This window comes from Excalfactoria chinensis, chromosome 5 (assembly GCF_039878825.1).
Source record: "Excalfactoria chinensis isolate bCotChi1 chromosome 5, bCotChi1.hap2, whole genome shotgun sequence".
Taxonomy (NCBI): Eukaryota; Metazoa; Chordata; class Aves; order Galliformes; family Phasianidae; genus Excalfactoria; species Excalfactoria chinensis.
The window spans coordinates 30247479-30269097 of record NC_092829.1 but is presented as its reverse complement, the minus strand read 5'-3'; the positions used below and the strand labels follow the sequence as shown (position 1 = coordinate 30269097).

Below are 21619 nucleotides of genomic sequence, written 5' to 3'. Positions count from 1 at the left end.
GTGAAAAACTATTATCCTCCCTCCAAAGAACCAATACCAGCTGAAAATCTGCCCGCCATCCCAAGATAAATAAAGCCATGCTCCAGAGCTGAGGATCCCTACCACCCGCATCCCTTGTACTCTATGCATAGCAGCACTAACACCAGCAACAGTTCACCCTCTTATTGGCTTTTGACCCTGGAGGCAGTTTCCATTTCTTGTCCGCTTTCACTGCTTTAGAAGTAGCAATTCTTTCTCTGTCATTTATTTTTGGGCAATAACAAAGCCCTGAGGCAGTGAGTACCAGAGGAGCTCCCAAACTCCAGTCCACAAAGCAATAATTCCTTCTATTGCAGGCAGTGAAACAGCCTGGAGGCTTCCTGCTGCTCACGTGGAGGACTAAATTAACCCTTAACACAACCTGAGCAGGAGTGATGGTCTTACTGTGTATAAGTAGTTAAGAAGACACAGACACTACAGCCTGCGGTGTCTGCACATTAACACTGTTTTCATGAAGCTCTAAAGGGATCAACTGGGAAAGTCTTCAGAGGGAAGAGAGGTTCCTAGGTGAGAAGACTCTCCCAGGGAGTTTATGGAGTCAGAGCTACCAGGGCCATTGTCTGCAGCAAGAAACAGCTGATAGCAAGCACATTGCCACAGGTGGCTGATGGCACAGCTTGGTTCCACCTGCTTACCTGAAGCCAGCAAGCAGCGTTAGATTTCTTCTTTAGATTTGATACACCCTGGATTGAGCATTATATCCATTTTAAAGTGCAGAAGCTCAACCTAGTGAATAAAGTGAAAGTGGGTGGCAAGGGTGAAAGCATTTTATACACTGCCCTTCGAGAGACGATGCTCAGCTCGTAAAGCAACCCAGCGAAGCACAGCAAGTACCCTGGCAGTAAAAGAGCATGTCACAACAATTTGTCTCTACTCCTGCAGAGGCAATTTAACTTCATTTCAGTAACAGCGTGACAAGAACACATAGGAATTCGCTCTGGTATCAGTGTAACTTTTATTTACTTATTGCTGTCAATATGCAGTAAAGGAAGATCAGATGTGACTACCTCCTGAGTACAATACTTCTGTAAATTATGATATTTGTGGCATTTGATTGTAATCAAAGTGTTGCATTCACAAGCCACTGAGTGATTTTTCTAACTGCCTTGATTATAGATACACATTCTGGTTGTACTTTTCATTGCATCTTCCAGTATTACATGATAAAAAAAGATTGCAACTGGAAAATAGCCTGAGATGTTGATAGGACAGTGCAAAGGGGAAAACCAGCTCTGCTTGTGTTTCTCAACTTTTCAACCTGCTGGGAGCCAGAATTAATCTCTGGCCTTCTAGCATGCAGGCTAGAGTAGGAAAAGCACAGAAGGGTCAGGTATGCTGAGGAGGGATGTAAATGTTATTTTTCTGTCCCATCACCTGTCACTGTAAAAGTGACAGCCCTCTGTGACGAGTCCTCTGGCTTTTTGAAACATCCCATTGTCTGGCAGAAGGCTAGTGGTCAGTGAGTGGCTGAAATGGAGAGACCATGCCTTCAGTGCTCATCTTCTGGTCACACACTCCCCTCCCCTCCAGAAGCTCTCAGCACATCACACCCTGCACCCTCCACCAGCATCAATGTCACTCTCATGGATGACAGGACAAGGTCTCTTCCCTATCTCATCCCCAAATGCACCCTAGAAGCAGCACAGGATTGGAAGGGAATGACTTCGATGGCCAGAAACATAGCCTGAACATGCTCAGTGCCACAGCCTGCACGTAGGTAAGCAGCCACCCCAGTCATTTGACAAAAAGGGCATGTGTAATACCCAGGGGTACAGACCTAAAAGCCCCAGTACTCTAGCAGTTAAGACCCCTAAGCAAGCTCTCCTTCTAGTGTCATCACCTGTATATGTTTTACATCTTTGTTTTCTGACTTATATCACAGGGATAAAGCATCACCAAGTGTGCTTGTCACGTGCTCTGTAAGCACTAAGCAGTGCTGTTGCTATAGTGTGGATAATTATTAGCCAGCTTGTATGAAGGAGAGGTTTGTACAACAAAGCCATTCCTCTCATGTAAAACATAAGATAACCAACTACAAGGTAAATACTCCACTGCAACAACCTCGTGGTGAACAATGAGGAGTGACCAGGGGTCAGCCAGGAGCCCACTTCTGATTAAGCTGTACACAGGACCTCCCCCATTCCAGTCTTGGCTTCCTGGAGGTCTGGGCTAGAACACGATAGCTTGGGCTGCAATTCAGAGGACTGGCAGAGAGCAGTACAAAGTGCTGGGTAAGGGCTATCTGCTGCAACACACATTGAAGTGGATCTCCACACCTCCTCAGCTGCACTACCCTGACATCTTGCTGCTGACAACATTTAATTTGCAAAATGGCAGGTGTCATTACTGAACAGTCCTCACCTTACTTGCCTGTCCTTAAGCCTGTGTTCCTGAGGTGATGAGAAAACCATCAGAGTCAAGGCTACTCCACACTGAACCTTCCTACCATTTTCTGCACAGGCCTACACTGAGGAGGCAGTTTCCTAGAAGACATCAAGTAGAACGGGTTAAATTGTGCCAGCTGGGGGGTGGCTACACCAGCTGCACCATGGGCTGATGAAGGATTTCTCAGAAGCACCTGTTTTTAGCAGGAGGAGTGGGCAGCAAAGAAAAGAATAGGCACTTCCTAAGCTAAGGCCAGTGAGGTCACTTTAACACCAGCCACAGTATCTTGGCAAAACATGGCTTAACATAAGCAGCTGAAACAAAGGGAAGTGATCCAGAGTCATCAGCAGGGAAGGTCTGCCAGACCACAGGGAGCATCCAAACTAAAACAGAGACACTACCTGAGGGAACTGCCTACACACAGCTTTCCCCCACCTTCCTCACCAAAGGGTGCAACTCCCTTCTGACCCTAACGCCTGACTCCTTGGTGTTTGCAGAGCTGAATGGCAAGTTGAGATCAGAAGTCCCCTCTCAACAAGAGTCACTTTCCATCCCCTGATGATGAATCTTTGTGTGATCTCATGATTTGGTAGAGCGTCTCACGGAAGTGCTGGTGCCGGCTCAGTCTTTTGGCTGCCTCCTTTAGCTCCTCAATGTTTTCAGCTTCTGCGTGTGAGACAATGAAGGACTGGGACTGCTTCACTGAAACAAGAGCAGCATAAAAAGGTCAGAACATTCAGTCAAGGGGACAAACCAAAGAAAACCAAGAGAGCACGTGAGCAATGCAATCATCACAACCAAGAGCCTAGTCAGGGATGAACTAACCATTGCACCAACAGCCTTGCCTTACTGTTTTCAGGGAAGGAAAATGCTAGCAGCATGGAAATACATTTTTCTTCTTTACAGGTCCTTTGCTTTACCTCTTTCCAATTTTACGGTGCTGTGCAGGAACTATCTGACCTCAAAGACAGCCATGTTGAGCACTGGACTAGGCAAGACATTATGCACATGTCCCTTGCAACTTAGCTCCATATGAGTGCTTAATCACAAAAGAAGTCAGCTTTGAGCACAGGTTTTTTTTGTAGAGACCTGGAGGCATCCCAGCAATTACCTTTCCAAATACATGGAGAGACAGGTAACTATGCAGATTTGCTGCCTGCTCTTCTGACAGTGAAACCCTGGGTTAGCCTATAGTTCCACGGTACTGCTAAGCACTATGTATTATGAACCGCACTTGCAGATCTTGCTGCTTTTTCAGCCTCATCTGCATGCATCTGCTGCTGCAGGGCACAGAGGAAGAAGCTGCCCACTACCTACAGTCATTCCATGAAGCGCTGGCTCTCCGGCAGTGAAGGCGGCAGCTCTTTATGCGACGAGTGGCAGCTTTATGGATGTACACAGAGTTCTTCATGATCACGGGCATCTTGGCCTCCAGCTCAGCATTGCGGATGCACTCTTCAAAGAACTCTGAAAAGAATACACCACTATGAGCAGTGATGGAACAGACTGCAAGCAGTGAACCAGCCAAAAGGGACTATGCTCAGTGAGTCAGGGGATGATGTTCAACATTTCTCTAGATCTTTACAAACAACATTTTGTGAAGGACCAGGACATCATCAAGTTCAGAATGACAGAAACCTCCGGTGCCATACTTTCAAACTAGAGAAAGAGTAGCAGTTATCTCCTTTTGTCTTTCCCACATCTGCTAATGGTGTAACTGTAGAAAGGCAGCTTACTCTGCTTGATATTATCATACGACTTCTCAACTCTGTCATCACAGAGGGTTCTGAAGCCTTGTTGGGCATGCTTTCCTTGAAGAAATCTAGAACCAATCAAGTTCTCAGCTGCAGAAATGGAGGAGCTAGCAACACTGTCATGGGCATGCACATCCAGATGTGCCATGAACAGACAGGGATTTCTATTAGCACAGCAAATACTGGTGGTGGAGAGCTGCAGCAATCACCTAGGAGGACTGAGCAACAGGTGCTATGCCACAGCTTCCTTGTTTGAACCTTTGGAAAGCCTTTACATACTTCTCTACCCATAGATTTGTCTTCCACTACAAAGGGAAGTATGGAATAATATTGTTCTCCTTTGAGGGTGAAGCATCAAGTGTATGCACAACATATTCTGACTCCTCCAAAGGATGGTGAGGTTAAGGTATGAAAAGTGTTGGGAGAGCACTCCAGGTGCAGCCTTACTGATTTGAGAACCACTTTTTGAGTCTGGGAAGATGGGAAGAAATATTTCCTCTTGGGGTTTGCTCATCAGTAGATAAGACGGATAACAGACTTACTTCTCAGATTACTGACATCTGCTTTCATCTTTTCCTCCTTCTCCTTGTTCCGATCCAAAGAATTTAAGCCTTGCTCCAAGCTCTGCAATGCTTCCTCAGCTTCCCTCAGTCTCTTTTCCAGTTCCATGCGCACCTTCACCTCAGCCTGAGGAAGATGAAGAGAACAAATGCTCCTGAAATCAGCTTGTGCATCAGTAAGCCTCCTGCAACTCACAAGGTTTGGAAGGGACCCAATGAATGATTAACAATAAGGAAAACCAATAAAAATAAGACAAAATTTGTTTGTTGTATCCTCAGACAGAATTAAAACTCCAGATATTTTAGCAATTCTCCTCTACTTTGACTTTCCTTTTCACAGCTTTCTCATTTTATGAACAACGCAAAGTCAAAGAGAGTACTTCAACACCTGAATTCATACTTATGGAAGTATTTGAATCTGAACAAGAACAGGACATCCTTCCGTCTGAAACAGACTTGAAATAGTCAGATCCCACAAAGGTGTGGAAAGTAATTGCAGAAACAAAATACAGTAAAAATTAGAGGAAAGAAAAAAAAAAAAAAAAAAAAAAAAGGTAAAGTAGTAACTTAGTAAATGAGCATAACTCATATAAACTTAGGTCAATTTAGCTTTAGCATGGCCAACTGGAATATTGAAGAATAAAAACTTCCTAGAGATGTAGGAAAAAGATGAGATGGGGGGAAAATGGACAAAATATTCAGAGAAGGATTTTGAGTATCAAGCAGCCAATATTTAATAAAATAAAATATTTAATAAAATAAAATTTTTACTGAATAGGTTGATCCGCATCAGGATGAGAAAAATAATATTGCTACAGATACGGCATGGCATCCTCATGTGTAACTGTGATATGAAGCATAGCAAACAAAGAGTTGTGACCACAGGATAAGAACAAGTCTCTCTTCTGGTGGGAGATGATCTAAAAGGAAAGTGAAGGATGTCAGGGTCCGGGGATGGCAATTGCATGATGCATATAGCCAGTACCTTGAGGTCTCTCTCTGTCTGCTGCTTCTCTGCAGTCAGCTCTGAGAGTGAGTTCTGCAGTGCTTGTGACTGGGAAGAGTAAAACTCCCGCTCCGCCTCCAGGGCTCGGGACCGCTCCTCATTCTCCTTCATCCTGGAGCATGGAACAGAAAAAGTATCCCACCATCCCCACCCCAGTTTGACTCACACAGAGGAAGGGTCTCAGTACTGAATAGGGGCATGTGTAACTACCAGGCTGCCATGAGCACAGAGGTGCTAAAGGCAGCATTATCTGCATTTTCACTTCAGTAGTGCAGGCATGGGTGGAAAAAGCCATGTGGGCAGTTCCTCAACCTTGTTTTGTGTTGGCAACCTAAAAGAAAGACAGCAGACAGCCACATAATGGGGCACCACAAATCCTGATCATGGTAGAGCCGTCCTCTCCTCTCTATCACAGCCAGAAGTTGAAAACAGGGATCTCACCTGCTTTCAGGCCTTAGGGTAAAACAGGAAAGAATTCTGTGGTGACCCTATCTTTAAGCCTGGAAATATTTAGCCATACCCTTTCTTATTGCCTCCCACCTGTGAGGAGAAAAAGCTACCTCTTTTCCCGCTAGAAGGCATCTCAATCCACATCCCTGGCACCACTGTGAGAGCCTTTGCCCCCACTTCACCTCTTCTCTGCCAGAAGTTTCTCCTCCAGGAGCTGCTGCATCTTCTCTTCAATCTGCTGCAGGCTGCAGTGCAACCCCCAGCTGGGACTTTGCTCCTTGCTAGGGCTGGTTGAAGGTGGGCTTTCATTCGTTTCCAACATCTCCAACATTTGTTGTTTTTCCACGGAGAGCTCCTTGAAGAAGGACAGAAACTGTGAGCAGCAACTAAGTCTTATATTTCTGCTCCTTTTCCTGTCTGGCTTCTCCTTACTGAGTTCTTCCATCTTTACACCCTCACTCCTCATTCAGGTTAAAAATGGGTAATACAAGGTAATAGGATGTACCATGCTACAAAGTGTTCAGTCTGTTGTGAAGCTGGAGTACAAATGCTCCTTCCCTAACTGTTCAGACCTTTTTTTCCTACCTATAACTGTGATTAGGAGAAGATTTCAGGAGGAACATCCTGAAATCCTGTCCAGATTTTGGACATCAGCAATAGATTTCTGGACAAACTTGTAGGATTAAGGTTGATTGCCTTCAACAAGCTAATCGGGCTGAAATTTCACACAAATTGTACACATTTAGAAAACTCATTTTTTACCTCTCCGACAGAGCAACAGCAAGTACATATAGGGCTCAACACATCAGCATTCCATTTCCTATACTCTTGTATGTCATACACCTCCCCGGGAACAATGCTTCAGCCTGTAAGCAAAGAATACTTCTCTGCTACTCTAATTTCTACCAGGGCTTATGGAGCTACTGTTTAAAAATGAAATAGCTGTTTGGTTTGCTGTGTTCCTTGCCACTTCTAATCCTTTTCTGAAGAGGATGTTGGCCTTCATATCATACTAAAAGATCAGTTCATCTGCACAGGGTTGATTCTGACACTAACAGATTAGATTCAAGCTACAGGACAGCAGTGCGTTCAGTCCTGGTAACTCATCACAGACTGCTACCATTCAGAAGGGACAAGTGATCACTCACCTCCAGGTTTTTCTGTAAGGACCGAGTCAGACTTTGCAGTTCTTTCTTTTCTTCCTCCACTCCATTAAGGGAGCGGGCTGTGAGCTCTAGCTCCCTAAAGAAGGAAATACGGTGATAGATATGGCAGGAAACACCAGCCCCACAAACAACATTCAGGTTGCACAGGCTGTGGACTTCAGAGCAGGATCTGCTACTGGTGGTTGGTACAAGCAGCCCTCAAGAAGCAGGAATTCCAGGCAGGAATGTGCCAGAAAGCATCACACCTTGAGCAAACCACAGGCACCCAGGAGCTTAGCTGTGCCTCCTGGTGGAGCAAAAACCATCCCCTGTGTGCTTTGCTAGTGAGGGGAGGACCATGATTACAGCTCGCAGGGCACAGACAGCAAGCATGAGTAAGCAGGTGTGTTTCTATGATAACAAAAAAGGCTTATAAAAAACACTCCACCTTTCTGAGCTGCCATTTAGGGGGTAGAAGAAAAAAAAAAAAGAAAATGAAGAGAGCAACAGCAAAAGATGCCATTTCAACACTCAGAACAAAATCCTTATCTCTTTCCCTTTCTATACACATTTTCATTGCTAGTTTTCTGCATAGTGTAACTCTCAAAAAGACAAAATTATTCTTATTGAGGCAACTTTAACCTCCACCCATCCAGCTGTGTGTGCAAAATCAGGCTGAGATGTCTGGAGCCCATGGGGCTGGTGCAAATAAAGATGGTTTTGTCACTGAAATCCTCTGACACGTGCCTGTTGTCGTACAGCCCCAATTAATCAGGGGTTTGCTTATGTCCCAGTTTCTTGGAATTGAGGTTGCTGGAGTCTTGAAAAGCAAATGACACTATGATGTGCTCTATTGGTCAATCAACAGTAGCAAATGCAAGTAACAGACCTCAGCCATTCCTATTTTGGTAAATACTGCATTTATCTCCTCAGTAAATAGGCAAAATCAGTGAGTTCTACCCATGCCTTTGATCCCCAGCCTCACCAGCACTCCCATGCAAGTGAGGAGCTGGTGTCCTTCTCCTGTCCTGCCCAGCTCATGCCCTCACCGCTTGATCTGCTCCTGCTCCAGCCGCAGCTCCCGTACCACCTCTTCAAACCGCTGCTTCTCTGCTTCCAGCACCTGGTTCAGACGCTCCAGTTCCTGCACCAAGAGAGGAGACAGGACTGTACTCCACACTACTGCCAGCCTCCCAGCCCTGCCCCAGGGGAGCTGAATGGAATTGGCTTGTGAGGAACACCCACCTCTTTCTGCTCCCTCTGCAGACACAGCTCTTCTGTTTCTTCCATCAGCTTATCTGCAAACATATGCACACAAAGGCCAAATGAAGATAAATGCAATTTCTATCCTGGGGGTGTTTATGTGTGAGAAGTGCTGACTGTTTGGAGCTTGCAAATGCGTTACCCATTGCTCTGTGTGTGATATGTGTGTGCATCTCTAGCTGAGAGACTCCAAAGGCTGAGATTACACTAATGGGATGTTCTATAATTTTCCTCCTGCCAAATCACTTAATAAACTGAACAACCTTATTGCTGCATACTCCTTCCAAAAGTTCCCCCCAAGGTTCTTAAAACACATTAATGAACTAACCTTTGCCACCCTCTAGCTGAGTTATGAAAACAACCTCCTTTCTGCTTCATGCAAAAGGAAGCTAAGGCACGGAAGGGCTAAGCAGATGCACAGGGTCACACACAGCATAGCAGCAGGGTGTCCTCATATATTCCAGTGCCTCATCCTTTCCCTCCCATCACCCTCTGCATCAACTCCTCCAGGTTCAAGTGGGAGAAGAGGTCTCCTAGCTTTCCTCGAGTCAAGAGAAGGCTCTAAAACATACTACAAGCTCTAAATGTATGGGGAAATCATTGCCCACACAGTCAAAGATTTCAGTTTACTAAGCCTCCCTGGATGCTCTAGATCTTTAGTAAAATCAATAGAATAATTTTACATTGAAAGGCAAAGGTCTATAGGGTCCTTCATAAAGCATATTAAGTTGACATCTATGGATGGTTTTCCCTGCTACAAGCTTCCTTGCTATCAGGGAGCACCATTCCTGGCAGGATTACAACTGCTGGGAGATGCAAACAGACCTCTGCCTCCTTCCCACAGCAGTGCTCCTTATGCCAGCACTAACTCTTATGCTGCTAAGGCCCTGCTGGCAGCCACCGCTGCCCTTTTACCAACTTTCATCCTGTTTCTGCTTGCCAGGAGTCCGAGTCCACACAACTGAATCACAACCTTGCAAAGGCTCTCACACCTCCTCTTTTAACTCTATTTGATGAGGCCAAGCCCAAGGCTTGAGGAGCAACATCCCTGCCTGAAAGGGAAACCCGGATCCCAAGTGGATAAGGGTATATGGAAGGGAACCCCAAGGGGACTTGGAATTCCCCAGAGAAGGGATGAAGGACAATATCTGTGTTCTCCAAAAAGCATTGACCTGCTGCCAGCAGCAGCACCTGACCTCAAAATTTAACTACAGGATGGACATAGATCACTGAAGACGAGGCTAATGAGGCAGAAATCTCAGCACTTAAATAGGAATAAATGTGGAGCTGCTGTCAAAGGAAAGTAACCAACTGTGAAAAATCACCAGCTAAGGATAATCTTGTCATCACAGACCAAATAAACCATTGAAGTATGTATTTCTACACTTCAAATATCTTGCTTTGCACAGGATTTGTTTTCCATCGCTGCTGTATCATCTTGTCTTTTACCATACTTTGGCCTTAGGCTCTTTATTCAGCTTTGGTATTTGCAAAAGAATGCTTTGATAAAACTTTCCTTTTTCTAACTTTCTACCTGCCTCTCCAGGTTCTCCTCTCAGTGCTCCCTGTTATCTCTGTGTAAGGCATGGAGCCACTGCTCCCTGCCTGCCTCACACATCAGCTATCTATCCATCAGCTCACACATGACAACGTGTCTTGATATGCAATTATGATCACTGCTATGTGTGAGATGGTCTACGGAGATCACCCTTTGTCAGTAGCCTGATGGTTAACAGTAGACAGCAGGAGGCAGTTTGATGTGTCACTAACCTGAAGCACTAAGCATGTCACTAACTCACCTACTGCAGGCTGCCTGGGCAAATCAGCCCACAGCCCAGGAGTGTTACACCTACCCTGGGGAATGCTTTACCTAACTTAGGGGGCATCTGGGTTAAAGAGGCTGCCCTCTCTTGGCTCTTGCTATAGGCAGTGTGGAGAGTGACAATTCACCTCCTAGAGCAGTCAGAGTACCCAGAGTACTGCTGTCCAGAAGCTGCTTTCTGAAAGACTGCAGTAATTAACCTCCAAAAGTATCTTTCAACCTAAATTATTTCATGGTTGCTTGGAGCAACTGCTCTCTCCACTGCCCACAGAGACAGTAGTGAGAAATCAGCCATAAAACACCACAAACAAGGCCCTGTAAATGCTCCCAATTTCAGCAGGAACAACATGAGGAAAATGCAGGCAAAGACCAAGCAGATGTAGACAAAGGAAGAACTAAGGGGAAAAGAAAATCCAAAACAACCATGTATAAAAAGCTCTGACCAAGCTCAGAAACACCAGCCCTATTTGATTCAGGACACAGAGGTATTTGGCTGGTTTCCTGGTGAGCAGGTGAGACCAGCACATCCCAACATTTGCAAAGGACAGTCAGCAGGAGCTGCAGGACTGCAGGGTTTTGAGCATGGCACACTCTTCCTTTCATGTGATGACCTTGATGTCTGGATCTTACCTTAACTTTTTTTTAACTTCCTTCAGAACCAGAACTTGAGCTGCTGGCTTTTCAAGAGCTTAATCTTGTAGAAGCCATCAATAAAATCCTTTAGCTGCTTGGCTTGTCTGAGATAGCAATTCCAGAGAGGCCAAATGACTATTTTGGGTTTTACAGCTTTCAGAAGTAAGAGTTTCCTACCTACATACTCCTGTTTCTCCTTGGCCAGCTGCAGTCCTTGGGCTTCCAGGCTCTCGATCATGGCTTCTCCCAGCTGGGCATTCTTCCAGGTCCTAGGGAGAGCAGACACAAAGCAGACAATAAAAGAGATCTAAGGGTCCCACAGAGAGAGGCAGAGGGACTCAGCCTGGCCATTTACCAAGGAATTCAAACGCACTCTCAGTGGGAATGGTGATTCTCTAAGTTCTTCTCCACAAGTGACTTAGAAATTTTCCTGACATTCAATAACAGAAAGTTTACGGGAGCTTCAGCGCAGCACAGCTATTCAAACATTCCTCTAGTGTTTCAGAGATCTCTGTACTAAGCTTAGTCCTAAGTGCTCCAGCTGCAATATGCTGTACGTGGAACACATTAAATGGATCCTGACAGACTTCAGAACCAAATTTTAGCTTTTAGCTCAGCTAACATCCAATTTGCTGGTGAGATTGTCTTCCATCGTCCAATTACTATTTTAGCCACTTTTCCACTTCAAACATTAACTATTTATTGGCTCCTTCTCACAGGCTTTTATTTTTTTATCTTCAGCCTTTCTGGCATCCATCATCCACCCATCCTGCAGCCAATCAATCTCTCCACTAAATTGGAAAGCCTCTAGAACGGGGTGTCTGGCCCTACTCTGAGATAAGTGTCTCTCCCTGTAAAAGCACTGAGGGATCAGAGATAAAAGCCAGATGAGAAGCTGGCAGGTATGGAAAGTTAAAGGAAGCAGGCATGTTCAAAGAATACCTTGCATTATTGTAGCACCATTGGCCAGAGGATCTCAAGGTCTCTTGAAAACACTATGAAACTAAGCTGCAAAAAAGGCCTGTGGAGCAGATGCCCATTAGTGAGTGAGTTGATGGACAGAATAGGCTTCAACACAGGGACTAAATAACCAAGGATGCAGACATACAAATCAAAAGCAGAACTAGAAATTGAGTCCACTGCTCACTTCTATAGACTTTCCATTAGATAACAGTAGCTACACAGATAAAATACATTAAATGCACATGTAAAATTAATCCCAATCTATTTTTATCGGTGCACACACAGAAAAACCAATCGCTGCCCAGAAGTTTTGTCATCTTTGTTAAATCACAAGGGAGCTTATGAATTAGATACCTGTAAGCCTTCCTGCACCAGGCCTCTTTGTGAGCCACCTGAATCTCTTATGAAACATTTCAGTGCAATCTGTGCTTTGTCTCTGACAGAAGTGAGACAAATATATTAAACACACATCACCCCAGGCACCTCACACCTCCAGCAACTCAAGCTCTGTGCTCCTTGCAAACAGCTGGGTTTCTTTCCAACTAACGAGCATTTAGGATATTTCCAATGCACAGAGGAAATTAGAATGCTAATTTAAAAGGTGATGTTGTGCCCACAGGTAGACCTCTTCATCCTGGGTGAGAGCATGTGGGTATGAACATGTGTTTTTCCACTAACTTGCTCTTATGTAGGATGAATCTGAGCCCAGAGAAGCCACCAGCAAACAAATGAAACGAGGGAGGGAGAGTTTATCATACAATTACATGGAGAGATTCAAAGTGGCTGCAGCCTGTAATGGGTCTCTTTATTAGATTCGTGTTTTCAGAGCTCTCTCCCCAGCCCCACAAGATGTATTCTTGTCGGTAACTCAAAGTTGCCTGCATGCAGCACACGTGCTTATTACAGCTGAGAGGGGTGCAAATACTTTGTTATTGTGTACTTCCTTCCATGTGAGTTTTCCTTAGCAAAAGACACGTTACTTGAAGTACTGTAAAGCACAGAGCCAGGAAGGGTCTTAGAACAAGTAGAAAGCGCCTTTATAATATACTTATGGAAAAAACAAAACAAAACAAAACCCTCAATATTGTATTGTATGTATAGCAACTCTACTTACTATCCAGCCCAATCATCCTCTATTCCAATCCTTCTGCAGCACTAGGAACTTGCTTTGCCTACATTTTACATCTCCTGTGCAGATCCATAACCATTTTCTAGAGCCGCTTTGTACTTCATGGTCCATAGGGCATGTGTACTGCCCTAGTTCCCTCTACCTAACAGCCCAATATGAATCATGTATGCAATGGGGGATGAGCAGATGGGACACAATGTACGAACGGTTCTTCAGGGATACAGGCTATTTGCAGGCAGAGCCATTTAAATAGGTGGTGTGAGGGTCAAGGGCATACTTTGGCTAGTGGCCTAGAGGAACAGCAACAAGGAAGGGATCTCTGCTTAGAGCATGACTGGAAGCAAAGAAGAAATGGCATGGTGGAGGATTTCACACATACTGAGCCACTGGTAGAAGTTGTCTGAGCTTGAGCTGGTTCTTAGGCCATGGCAGCCACAAATATCTATAGAGCAGATCCAAGAAAAGAAGGAATAGAAAGCAGCTTACACTTTTCCAGACTCCTGCAGCATCTCCAGCCACTGCGCCTGCTCAAACTCTGATTCAGCTGCTAGAACAATGTTGCCCTAGAACAAGGGAGGGAGGAAATAAAACAAACAACAACAAAAAAGAACAGATTAGTAGGCTGGTGTCTTCCATGCATCTGTGTGCCCGGGGCACAGACTGGGCACTGCTATGGCAGGAGGAGACATTCACCACCATGGGAAGCATCATATGGGACCAAATATGTCATTCTTGATTGGAAGGAGATGCACGCAGAAAGCAGCCATGGCAAGAATAAAGTGATAGGGAGGGGGACTGGGAGGAAACGAGCTCTCAGGCTCCTGAATCTCCATCTACTGATTTACTACTATATCAAGAGCTGCTGCCAAAAGAGGAAGTTTCCTTGGTGGTTTTCAAAGCAGGAGCAGTAGTAAAGCTTTGAGGGGACTTGAAATGCCAAGCCACTCTCTCTCACACGATGGTTTGCCCAGAGAGGATAAACATACATTGACAGAGTAGAAAAATCAAGCTCTGCTCATCCACAATAACTGCTTTTGCTTTTACCTAGAGAACATAAAAATGATGTCTACTTACATGGAAGTCTTCATGAGAGATCTTTATGGCATAAGGCATGCTGGGCTCTTCTTTGGGTTCCACAATGCAGCCCCCCAAGGGTATGACACCCTGGGGATGAACAAGGGCACTCAAATCAGTCATCAAATTCAAGTACGACGCTTACAACTAATCAGGAACTGAGCTGCCACCTTTGGCCACTAGTGGGACCCTGACCTGCCTGGTATTTTCCAGAGAGGCAATAGACACAGCTCCTGAAATGCAGATGGACTCCCATCACCGACACCAGGAGACCTCCAAGTGGTGTCTGCAAGGGGAGTAAAGACCTGCTCCCAGCTTGGAGAAAAGTTTGAGGGCTAAAACTCAGCTGTGGAATCTGTTTTATCAATGAATAAGTGATCTCTTGAGAGGAGCTTAACAGCATTCACACAGGCTAATACAGATTAGGAACAACCAGCAGAGCTGGTTACCTTTGTCAACAGTATTCTCATGGCCACAGAATTAGTTGATGAGGAAATCATGCAAAACAGGGGATACACCTACTGTTAAGGGAAGAATTAAGGCCATACATCTGATGAACCAGTAAGGAGCCTGAAAGAGATGCTGACAATTCTCCCTTTTTTGTGTGTGTGTGTTTTTGTTTGGTTTTTTTTTGAGGCCCCTCTGGCCTTGCCTCTTCTTCACTTGCAGTCTTATAAAAAAGCCAAACACCAAGGAAGAGAATAACTCCCTCTGCCACACAAACACTGCTCACCTTGGGGTGGATATTGAAGTATTTATTGCTCTCAAAGCTCTTCTTCTCACTCTCAGCATAGTAGAGCAGGAAACTCTCCTTAATGATGAAGAACCTTTAAGACAGTAAAGAAAGAAATTCTGCTACAGTAGAGTTCTTGATTCACAGCACAAGAAAATATCCACTAGAAGGTGAAGAGTTGATCATTCCCATCTAAACTTCAGGTGGGGTGCCTCGCTTCTGTCCAAAGGTGCTGGTGCTTCACAGTGAGCTCTAAGTTCTAGCATGCAGAGTGAAGACAAACCGTAGCAAAATGTACTGGCAGATAAATGGGACAGAGGTCTGTGCCCAAGAAAGGATCCCAGCCAGTGCTTTGACATCTTAACCTGTGCCTGTTCTGTCTAGTTCATGTAGTGGACTCAACCTATTGGAAGAGAGACGCCACTTTTTCTTAGTGGCTCTCTCACATGGGCTAAAAGCAATTACTAGCTTATTTTTGCCATCAGCTTCTTGCCACCCTCTGTCCCCTCATTTCCATTTGCCAGCTTAAGCCACAAAGGAAGTATTTTATCTGTAACACTGAGTCATACAGCAGAGAGTGCCACAAGGTAGCATCCTTGAGCGCAGCTCTCAAGGCAAAACATTTGTCATGAGAGCACTCAGGAGCAGAAATAAATTGTGCTGGTATTTTTAAGCACAGCTGTTGGCAAAGTCTTCTGCCACTGGCCTTTGTAAATAGGAAGGAAATTTAATTATTTTCTTTTACACTTCTCACATTAAAATGCACAGCTAGCCTTAGGTACGCTCTGATGAATGCTGCATGGTAGCCATGAGCATCACCTGTAAAGCAAGCCTGTAATTTACCAGAGCGTGCCCTCAACATTGCAATTAAAGGAGAACCACTTCTAGCTTATTTGGATGTTCAGAATTCCCCTGGGAGAGCCCCTCTGCTCCAAGAAAATTGATGTTGCATTTACCCTGCAGACAGTGGTACAGGAGAGAGATATTGGACTTCACTTAAATTCAGTCTGAATACCTGCAGCATTCTACAGTGCTGATGGGCATCTGAAAAGACAGGGACTGGTTTAGCAGGGAGCTTTCAAAGAACTTAACAACAAAGAAACTGTTTTGCACTGTTCTATAGAAAGATCTGCAGCAAGCTCAGGCTCTGGACCTACCACAAGCCTGCTTCAAAATGTGACAGCCCATGAACATCTGCACATTTACACTCAGAAATGTTCAGAGCGTGCAAAGAGCAGCAGCAGTTCGTATGCCCCAGTTTCTCTTTTCCTTGCCCGTACCTGCTGTGTTGTCACCTGCAGCATGAAGAAGCCCACCCGCTGTCTCAGCAGAATGCTGCTTTCTCACTCATTGACCAGCTCCCCCTCGTGTCCTGATCATAGCCTTGTGAAATCTCACAGGATGGAACAGCTTTACCCAAGGTTAAAGTCACTCTTCTGCACTGAGCGTATTCAGCCATCTGGGGACTGCAGAGGAGCTGATGCCTCAGCCTGGAATCCATATTACTGTAAGAGGTGGCAGGGGGATAAACTGTCCACCATCCTAAATGCCACCCACCAGTATCACAGGTAGGGGAGCAAGGCTGTTTCCTCATGATGGCTGGTGAGGATGTGGAGGAGCATTCCAGAGCAGGTGAGGGGCTGAGCTGTGCATACAACTCTGAGACATTGACAAAAGGCATGTAGCAGATTTGACACTGGGCACCTCTGTTGGACACATTCAACAGATTTGAAGAACCTCAGGAAACATTTGATAGGCAGCTGAAGAGGCTGGTACTGAACTGCACATCATTTCTAATCTAGCTTGCTTTAACCTTTGTTATAACCCTCACTTGTTACATACTCTTAGGACACTCAGTGTTCCTGATAATCCCACATAACAGATTATGCTCTAGTGGAAAATCAAAACAAGATCTCTTCAGATTGACGTGGCCCTGACAGATGAGTGAACTTTTACACCCCTGACCTCATCAGTGGGTATTTGGAATGAAAATAGTAACAGAAAACCCCACAGGCAAATAAGTAGGAAAGAACACTGGACATCAGGCTTGCTGATGGAAGAATAAAGAAGTTAGGGAATTGAGCAGTATACTAAAGGCCTGGAGAGCAGCAGCAGAGGGGGAAGAGAAGGCAGCACTCACTCCCCTGCAGAACAAGTGCAAGAGCCATAAGGCAGCCCTTCAGGTCACCTGTCCTCTGTTGTTAGATCCTGAGCTGAGAAACCATTAGAGTCGCAGTGTAATAAAACTGGAAGAGAGAGGAACAGTGACAAGCAGAGGGACTCAGCCCTGAAGATGAAGATGTAGTCTGCCTGGATTAGCCATACCAATCCATACCGGGCCAGCAGGGATACCTGCTCTCTGGGGATAAAACGCTGCCTTTGTATCACAGAGGGCTAATGAGATTAAGTAGCAAATCATTGCACAAGTTTTTGAAATGAGGTAAGCATTTGCCTTACCACTGCTGTGCTCTGGCTGCCCTTGCCCTACAACAGGTTTCAGGGCACCAGCTCACAAGCACACATGGCAGGTCCTGGTCATCCCAACAATTCTGATCCAGGTCTGGGATTTCAATTGCTAAATCACCAACCACCAAAGCTCTGTATGGACTTTTCCCCCAATCTGTTATCTGTTCAGTCTCTATCTTTCCTTTAACCATGTGGTTTTCTTCCCAGCATCTCCTCCAGCAATGCTACTACCATCGAATGAATGGAATTAAGCCAGTAAAGACTGTATATCTCCTAAAAGCCGCACAGAGTCAGCTGCATGACTGATGGCATGGTGGGATCGATCCTCCTCTTTCATTTCCCCTGGCCTGGTAAGGGAATTTCTCAAGCACAGGGCACATTTGCCTGTTGTCCTATTGGTGTTATGGAGCAGAACCTAGCTGCAGGGGCACTTGATGTGCTGGCACAGCCCCAGGCTTCCTCTGGCCCACAAGAACATGACACAGGGGGTCACAGCCTGGCACCACCACATCACTCCCATCTGCCCTATGCCAATGTTTTCTTATGTCCCACTGCCAGGCTCAGCCCAACCCTGGGACCAGCTCTCCCTCCCCTCATCAGCCCTCCTGCTTCACAGCCCTTTGGCTCTGGAAAGCCCTCATTCCAAGCCCTACAAGCACCCCAGAGACACCTCCCATTTCCCTAATGCCCTGCTGCTCCCCCAGGCCCAGCTGCTGTGCTCACAGCAACCCTACCACATGGGCTCTGCCCTGCACTGGCCCCCACCTCCTCCCACTCACTGTTACTGAAATATTTACAGCTTGCTTAGGATGGGGGACTTGTAGGAACAGAAAAGCACTAAATAAATAATGACAGAGCACCGAGCCACTTGCCTTCAAGAAATTTTGATTAGGAAGAAGGAAGCCCCTTAAGAACATGTTCTCCATAGCAAATTACCTTCCCCTGTGTTATTTTGTCCGCTTTTCAGCAACAACCACATTAGGTTCCAGACATCACTCATTTCAATAGCAATGCTTGTGAGCTGAGCAGGGAACACTAGCACAAGCCCTCCCTCTGGCAAAAAAAAAAAACAAACAAAAACCCAGGCCATCACTTTCAGGAGAGCAAGCACAGCATAAAACCTGCACACGTCTCACAGATGGCCACAAGCACAACACTTCCCAAGCAACATTTAACCACCTATTGGGCCAAGCCATCTTGGCAGGTTTAGATTGAAGCGCCATGAGAGCTGTGCCACTTTCCAGTCCCAGAGACAGCATGGGTTCCTGTGGGCTTTTGTTAACGATTCACTTGGGCCTCCTACCAGGGGAAAGGTAGGAGAAAAGGGAAACAATACTTTGATTTTCTGGCACAGTTTCATCGGAGATATCAAACTACTGAAGCAAGGTAAGTACTGTTATCCTTCTTTTAAAGACTGTGACACCAGATCTTGGGTTAGGAAATCTCTGTCAGTAGTAGGGGGAACACACAGAGCTTTTTGGCTGCAGGTCTTGTAACTGAACATCTTGCCAATTACATCCATCAGGACTGACACTGATCTGCATCCCAAGAATGCTGGAAGGATTAGTCCATCGTATCACATACCTCCCAGGAGCCACCAGAGTTGTATACAGGAGCATGGTACGCTCCAATGTGCAGGGCCAGCACAACCCAGCCATCTTGCACCCAGAGAGCTTGGGGGAGAAACAAGACCCTATTTCTATTCTGCAGTGACCATAGGATAGGGCACAGACAAGTAAAGCAGAAAGCAGACCTGTGTGAAGCAGGCTCAAGACAGCAGGGAGGCTCTGCCTGAAGCTTCACCCCTCGTCTCTGCAGCATTCAACAAGAGTTTGAGAGCTCAGCTGACACCCCAGCCCTGCGTCCCACCCCAGCAACCACAGCTCACCTTCTGGACCACTTGGCTGACTGCCTCCCAAAGGGTCTCTTCCACAGCACTCCATACAGCTGCACTTTGGTGCTGATGTCCAGAGCGTCTGAATCCGCCTGCTCCATGGATGGAGAAGGGGACACGGAGCTGGATTTGGAAGTGAACATGATAGATGGGTTTGGTTCCAACTCTCCCCCTCCGCTCAGCAGCTCAGAGAATCCGATTAAACACAGCGAGCCAGAAGGACACAGTCAGCCCGAGGAGCAGACAGGCTGGGCTACGGGCAGAATCAATAACGTGGCTGCTCAGCACTCAGTCAATAATTCCCTCTCTGATGCACAGACAATGGAGCTTCTTCATTGCGTATGGCTTCCTGATGCATTAAGAACAGAGCACATCCCAGACCAAGAAATTAATAAATGAAGACAATAATTTAAAAAACAAAAAACAAAACAACAAAACAAAGAGAGCCTGAAATCAGGCGTACAGGAGGCAGAGTGCTCACCAGGCAGAAGGTCATAATATAAGCATAAGTGCCTCTGTGCAAGAGCCAGCCAGGAATGTTATTGCACTCAGCATTGCAGCAACCCAGGCAGCAATCAGGGTGAGATGAACACTTGGCTGCTGAACATCTCTCACACATATCCCCCGGTTCTTCTACCCGGAGGCATGTCTTCATCCACCCAAGGGCAAAGGAGCAGAGCAGCAGGAGCCAGCGAGCTCAGCCTGCCTCCATCTGCCCACTTTGGGTTTTGTGCTAGCCCGGCTCTGCCCACCCAGGACACTCACGTGGCTGCTGGGTCTGTGCTGGGCAGTGTCCGTGCTCATCCTTAAAGGGCCGTCACTGATGGGAGGCTGAGGATCACAATGCTGTTTGCCCTGTGCTTCAACCTCTACATGCTGTGAGTACAGGCTCTGCCCCGCCTACCTCCCCCCCACCTCCAGGCTCCAGCTGCTTCTGGGCTACAGCACAGGTGCAGGAACACAGTATGCAGCTCCAGTTCCCAAAGCCCTTGTTCACTCCTGAGATCCTCCTCCCCCCCACCACACCCCAGCTCCAAAAACACTTAAACCTCCATAATACCCACACGATATCGCATTGTCATCACATTGTTCTTCCCCGGGACCACCTCCATTAGTGGAACACGATGGCAGAACCATCAGCTTTGCCCCTGGAATTGCAGCTGGAGCTTTGGGGTATCATATAATCAATACGTGCTGTGAGACATCTGCTCCAGTTGTAGCTTGTTGCACCCCACTCGCATTGACATCGATGCTGTAATCACCAAACCGTCAGCTGTTACTCAGAAGTGACACCCTGCAGGCATGCAGTTCAGGAGCCAGTGCTGTGCCCCGGGATGCTCCACAGCTTTACACGGAGACTGGCAGCTTGGGGAGCACTTGCAAAGCACCTTAAGCAGAAGAAACAGCTGCCTGCCTCGAGGCCACGTGCTGCCTTTGGCACTGGAGCAGTTACAGAAACCCAGTGCTGAATAAACGTCACTGCTGATGGCCTAGGTAAGAGACAGCAGCCCTAGCACACTTCTATGTCCCCAGCTCTGACTGCTGGCCTGCTGGGAAAGAGTAGATTTTCTTCACAGTGTCTGGTATGGTGCTACATTCTGGGGATATTGCATCCCATGGAACATGGAAAAGGAACGCTTCCAACCAGGACTTCAATCACGAGTGGGAACTGCAAGAACTGAAATGCTGCTGCTCTTCATGCCCCCACTTACTCAATGTGGTGTTCCCCCAGCTCTAATCCACAGCAGCCTCTGCCCTGAGTTTCTCCTCTCTGGTCTTCCTCACTGCAAGGGCAGAGCACACCTGCAAAGGACAGCAAGACAAGGTTCTCTTGCCTCATTCTGCTGTGGTTACCTGCAGCTCAACCCTCCACAGGTGAGCAAGGAAAACTTGTCTAAGAGTTGTTACAGGAAAAGCCATTCAAGGCGGGGTTAAGGCTTGCAGCAGCTTTTAGCAGCCCCTTTCACTTCAGTGTAACATTAACAACTCATATATACTCGTTTCTTTAGACATTAGCATCCATGAACAGCCACAGACTCCAATACAGTGATATATCATAAGCAGTCACCGTGTAGGACACTGGGTGGGTATGCAGGCACAGACCTAGCATTACTCCCCTTCCCAATGATTTCATCTTGCACTTCAGAATTTCTAGACACCGTACAGGTTTGGTATCAGTCATTATAGAGGTCACTTTCAGTAACTACAGATTTTCTCAACAAAGTGTTTTTCTTAATCCAAAATTCACTGTAAGGGCTTGCTGGCCTCTACATACCTTAGGCAAGAGGCAAAAAGACAAGTGG

At 46.1% G+C, this 21619-nt stretch overlaps 1 protein-coding gene across 4 annotated transcripts; it reads right to left on the bottom strand.

Annotated features, from left to right (window-relative positions):
• Positions 1-972: 972 nt before the first annotated feature.
• PLEKHD1 (pleckstrin homology and coiled-coil domain containing D1) lies at positions 973-20051 on the bottom strand. Of its 4 annotated transcripts, XM_072337815.1 has the most exons (14): positions 19798-20051; positions 19311-19665; positions 14957-15050; positions 14224-14313; positions 13636-13712; positions 11235-11326; positions 8585-8637; positions 8389-8483; positions 7343-7436; positions 6377-6549; positions 5724-5856; positions 4721-4865; positions 3742-3891; positions 973-3126 (listed from the first exon to the last, which is right to left on the bottom strand). In XM_072337815.1, exons 2-14 carry the CDS (start codon positions 19457-19459, stop codon positions 2966-2968), a joined length of 1506 nt encoding a protein of 501 aa, XP_072193916.1. In that variant the 5' UTR covers positions 19460-19665; positions 19798-20051; the 3' UTR covers positions 973-2965. The 4 variants fall into 4 exon arrangements, with proteins under 4 accessions (XP_072193916.1, XP_072193914.1, XP_072193918.1 ...); XM_072337813.1 differs by having other exon boundaries at positions 19311-20048; XM_072337816.1 differs by having other exon boundaries at positions 974-3126; positions 3738-3891; positions 19311-20034.
• Between the last annotated feature and the right edge of the window lie 1568 nt (positions 20052-21619).

Coding starts and splice junctions, on each gene's coding strand:
- PLEKHD1 (XM_072337815.1), bottom strand. CDS start 19,459: ATGTTCACTTCCAAATCCAGCTCCGTGTCCCCTTCTCCATCCATGGAG. Junction 8,484..8,584: donor TGCAGAGGGAGCAGAAAGAG/GTGGGTGTTCCT, acceptor CTCTTGGTGCAG/GAACTGGAGCGTCTGAACCA. Junction 3,892..4,720: donor AGATGTCAGTAATCTGAGAA/GTAAGTCTGTTA, acceptor TATTCTTTTCAG/AGTTCTTTGAAGAGTGCATC.